The sequence below is a fragment of the Salvelinus namaycush genome, unplaced genomic scaffold (assembly GCF_016432855.1).
Source record: "Salvelinus namaycush isolate Seneca unplaced genomic scaffold, SaNama_1.0 Scaffold1284, whole genome shotgun sequence".
Lineage (NCBI taxonomy): Eukaryota > Metazoa > Chordata > Actinopteri > Salmoniformes > Salmonidae > Salvelinus > Salvelinus namaycush.
The window spans coordinates 25,001-30,000 of NW_024057991.1; the positions used below are offsets into that span (position 1 = coordinate 25,001).

The 5,000-nt window shown below is 41.3% G+C and overlaps 1 protein-coding gene across 2 annotated transcripts in view; it reads left to right on the forward strand.

The window, feature by feature from the left end:
* The window catches only part of crmp1 (collapsin response mediator protein 1), a 25,840-nt gene that overhangs the window by 6,476 nt on the left and 14,364 nt on the right, over nt 1–5,000 (forward strand). For both annotated transcript variants that reach the window (XM_038982762.1, XM_038982763.1), the window contains exons 6-7: nt 407–487; nt 2,219–2,287. In XM_038982762.1, the coding sequence (XP_038838690.1) occupies nt 407–487; nt 2,219–2,287 (150 nt within the window). The remainder of the gene's footprint in view (nt 1–406; nt 488–2,218; nt 2,288–5,000) is intronic.

Below are 5,000 nucleotides of genomic sequence, written 5' to 3' on the forward strand. Positions count from 1 at the left end.
GTATATCATATTGACATGTGTATTATAATGATATGCTACACAGTGGTAAATTTAAATATTTCTACTCCATCTGCAGTAACGATAATTATCTCTTTCCATCCATTTTATCCCACTCACAACTAACTCCCCCCCTCCCTCTCTCTCTCTCTCTCTCTCTCTCTCTCTCTCTCTCTCTCTCTCTCTCTCTCTCTCTCTCTCTCTCTCTCTCTCTCTCTCTCTCTCCCTCTCTCCCCCCTCTCTCTCTCTCTCTCTCTCTCTCTCTCTCTCTCTCTCTCTCTCTCTCTCTCTCCTCTTCTCTCTTTCCTCCCTACCTCTCTCCTCTCTCTCCCCTTCTCCCCCCTCTCTCTCTCCCCGCTCTCTCTCTCTCCCCCTCCCTCCCCTCCCACTCTCGCTCTGTCTCTCTTAGTTGTATGAGGTGTTCTCCTTCCTGAAGGAGTTGGGGGCTGTGGTGATGCTGCATGCTGAGAACGGAGACCTCATTGCTCAGGTACCCAGTCTTACAGTCATAACCCCATTATAACCCAGTCCTACAGTCATAACCCCATTATAACCCAGTCCTACAGTCATAACCCCATTATAACCCAGTCCTACAGTCATGACCCCATTATAACCCAGTCCTACAGTCATAAACCCCATTATAACCCAGTCCTACAGTCATGACCCCATTATAACCCAGTCCTACAGTCATAAACCCATTATAACCCAGTCCTACTGTCATAACCCCATTATAACCCAGTCCTACAGTCATAACCCCATTATAACCCAGTCCTACAGTCATAACCCCATTATAACCCAGTCCAACAGTCATAACCCCATTATAACCCAGTCCTACAGTCATAACTCCATTATAACCCAGTCCTACAGTCATAACCCCATTATAACCCAGTCCTACAGTCATAACCCCATTATAACCCAGTCTTACAGTCATAACCCCATTATAACCCAGTCCTACAGTCATAACCCCATTAAAACCCAGTCCTACAGTCATAACTCCATTATAACCCAGTCCTACAGTCATAACCCCATTATAACCCAGTCCTACAGTCATAACCCCATTATTACCCAGTCCTACAGTCATAACCCCATTATAACCCAGTCCTACAGTCATAAACCCATTATAACCCAGTCCTACAGTCATAACCCCATTATAACCCAGTCTTACAGTCATAACCCCATTATAACCCAGTCCTACAGTCATAACCCCATTATTACCCAGTCCTACAGTCATAACCCCATTATAACCCAGTCCTACAGTCATAAACCCATTATAACCCAGTCCTACAGTCATAACCCCATTATAACCCAGTCCTACAGTCATAACTCCATTATAACCCAGTCCTACAGTCATAACCCCATTATAACCCAGTCCTACAGTCATAACCCCATTATAACCCAGTCCTACAGTCATAACCCCATTATAACCCAGTCCTACAGTCATAACCCCATTATAAACCAGTCCTACAGTCATAACCCCATTATAACCCAGTCCTACAGTCATAAACCCATTATAACCCAGTCCTACAGTCATAACCCCATTATAACCCAGTCCTACAGTCATGACCCCATTATAACCCAGTCCTACAGTCATAAACCCATTATAACCCAGTCCTACAGTCATAAACCCATTATAATCTAGTCCTACAGTCATAACCCCATTATAACCCAGTCCTACAGTCATAACCCCATTATAACCCAGTCCTACAGTCATAACCCCATTATAACCCAGTCCTACAGTCATAACCCCATTATAACCCAGTCCTACAGTCATAACCCCATTATAACCCAGTCCTACAGTCATAACCCCATTATAACCCAGTCCTACAGTCATAACCCCATTATAACCCAGTCCTACAGTCATGACCCCATTATAACCCAGTCCTACAGTCATGACCCCATTATAACCCAGTCCTACAGTCATGACCCCATTATAACCCAGTCCTACAGTCATGACCCCATTATAACCCAGCCCTACAGTCATAACCCCATTATAACCCAGTCCAACAGTCATAACCCAGTCCTACAGTCATAACTCCATTATAACCAAGTCCTACAGTCATGACCCCATTATAACCCAGTCCAACAGTCATAACCTCATTATAACCCAGTCCTACAGTCATAACCCCAATATAACCCAGTCGTAACACATTAATAATAAGGTCATGATATTTATGATAATAAAATGATAAATATGATGATGATGGTGTTTGTTCTGGTCCAGGAACAGAGTAAGGTCCTCAGCATGGGAATCACTGGACCAGAGGGACACTCCCTGAGCCACCCTGAAGAGGTGATTTGACTGTGTGTGTCCTTATGTGTGTGTGACTGTGTGTGTGTGTGTGTGTGTGTGTGTGTGTGTGTGTGTGTGTGTGTGTGTGTGTGTGTGTGTGTGTGTGTGTGTGTGTGTGTGTGTGTGTGTGTGTGCGTGCGTGCTTGTGTGTGTTCATATGTGTGTGTGTGTGTGTGTGTGTGTGTGTGTGTGTGTGTGTGTGTGTGTGTGTGTTCATATGTGTGTGTGTGTCCATCTCTTAAAACTTCTTAGGGCTGCAATCCCGTTAATGGGATCGATATGACAACAGCCAGTGAAAGTGCAGGGCGCCAAATTCAAACAACAGAAATCTCATAATTAAAATTCCTCAAACATACAAGTATCTTATACTGTTTTAAAGGTAATTTTGTTGTTAATCCCACCACAGTGTCCGATTTCAAAAAGGCTTTACAGCGAAAGCACCATAAACGATTATGTTAGGTCACCGCCAAATCACAGAAAAACACAACCATTTTTCCAGCCAAAGACAGGAGTCACAAAAAGCAGAAATAGAGATAAAATTAATCACTAACCTTTGATGATTTTCATCAGATGACATTCATAGGACTTCATGTTACACAATACATGTATGTTTTGTTCGGTAAAGTTCATATTTATATAAAAAAATCTCAGTATACATTGGCACGTTATTTTCAGTAGTTCCAAAAACATCCGGTGATTTTGCAGAGAGCCACATCAATTTCCAGAAAAACTCATAATAAACGTTGATCAAAGAGCAAGTATTATACATGGAATTTTAGATCCACTTCTCCTTAATGCAACCGCTGTGTCAGATTTCAAAAAAGCAAACCATGCAATAAAATGAGGTCGGCACTCAGAGCCCAAACAAGATACCCGCCATGTTGGAATCAACAGAAGTCAGAAATAACATTCTAAATATTCACTTACCTTTGATAATCTTCATCAGAATGCACTCCCAGGAATCCCAGTTCCACAATAAATGTTTGATTTGTTCAGTAATGTCCATCATTTCTGTCCAAATAGCTATTTTTGTTAGCTCGTTTGGTAAACAAATCCAAAGTCACGAAGCACGTTCACTAAAACCTGACGAAATGTCAAAAAGTTCCGTAACAGTCGGTAGAAACATGTCAAACGATGTATTGAATCAATCTTTAGAATATTATTAGCCTTTCTGAACCACCCATCCCGGATCCGGGATAATTGTCATCAGCAACGCTGAATAGCATAGCGCAACAGTCAAATAATATTACAAAAAAATATTAATATCATGAAATCACAAGTGCAATATTGCAAAACACAGCTTAGCCTTTTGTTAATCCACCTGTCGTCTCAGATTTTGAAGTTATGCTTTACAGCGAAAGCAATACAAGCGTTTGTGTAAGTTTATCGATCGCTCGACAAAACATTAAGTACACTTAGCATCAGGTAACTTGGTCACGAAAATCAGAAAAGCAATCAAATTAATCGTTTACCTTTGATGATCTTCGGATGTTTTCACTCACGAGACTCCCAGTTAGACAACAAATGTTCCTTTTGTTCCATAAAGATATTTTTATATCCAAATACCTCCGTTCGTTTGGTGCGTTATGCTCAAAAATCCACAGGAAAGAGCGGTCACGACAACGCAGACGAAAATTTCAGATAATATCCATAATGTCCACAGAAACATGTCAAACGTTTTTTATAATCAATCCTCAGGTTGTTTTTCAAATATCTATTCGATAATATATCAACCGGGAGTGTTGGTTTTTCATTAGGACCGGGAGAAACAATGGCCGCCTTTCTCTGTTGCGCAAAACTCACTCTGAGAGCCCCCACCTATCCACTTACGCAATGTGATCGTTCTCGCTCATTTTTCAAAATAAAAGCCTGAAACTATGTCTAAAGGCTGTTGACACCTTAGGGAAGCCATAGAAAAAGGAATCTGGTTGATATCCCTTTAAATGGGTGATAGGGATGCATACGAACAGAGAGGTTTCAAAAAAAGAGGCACTTCCTGATTGGATTTTCCGCTGGTTTTCGCTTGCAATATCAGTTCTGTAAAACTCACAGACAATATTTTGATAGTTGTGGAAACTTTAGAGTGTTTTCTATCCTAATCTGACAATTATATGCATATTCTAGTTTCGGGGGCTGAGAAATAGGCAGTTTCAAATGGGTACGTTTTTTAGCCAAAAACGAAAATACTGCCCCCTATACTTAAGAGGTTTTAACATACATCTTCAATAATGTTCCTACCGGCGAATTCCTTTGTCTTCAGAAATGCGATAGAACAGAGCTCTCACATGAACGCGCATGTTCAGGTCATGGTAGACCTTACTCAATCCCCTCTACTTCACAGTAGAAGCATCAGACAAGGTTCTAAAGACTCTTGACATCTAGTGGAAGCCGTAGGAAGTGCAAACTGACCCATATCCTACTGTGTATTCGATAAGCGATGAGTTGAAAACTTACAAACCTCAGATTTCCCACTTCCTGGTTGGATTTTTTGCCTGCCATATGAGTTCTGTTATACTCACAGACATCATTCAAACAGATTTAGAAACTTCAGAATGTTTTCTATCCAAATAGTCTAATAATATGCATATATTAGCAACTGGGACTGAGGAGCAGGCAGTTTACTCTGGGCACCTTTTCATCCAAGCTTCTCAATACTGCCCCTGCAGCCATAAGAAGTTTTAATGTGTGTTGTGTGTGTGTGTGTGTGTGTGTG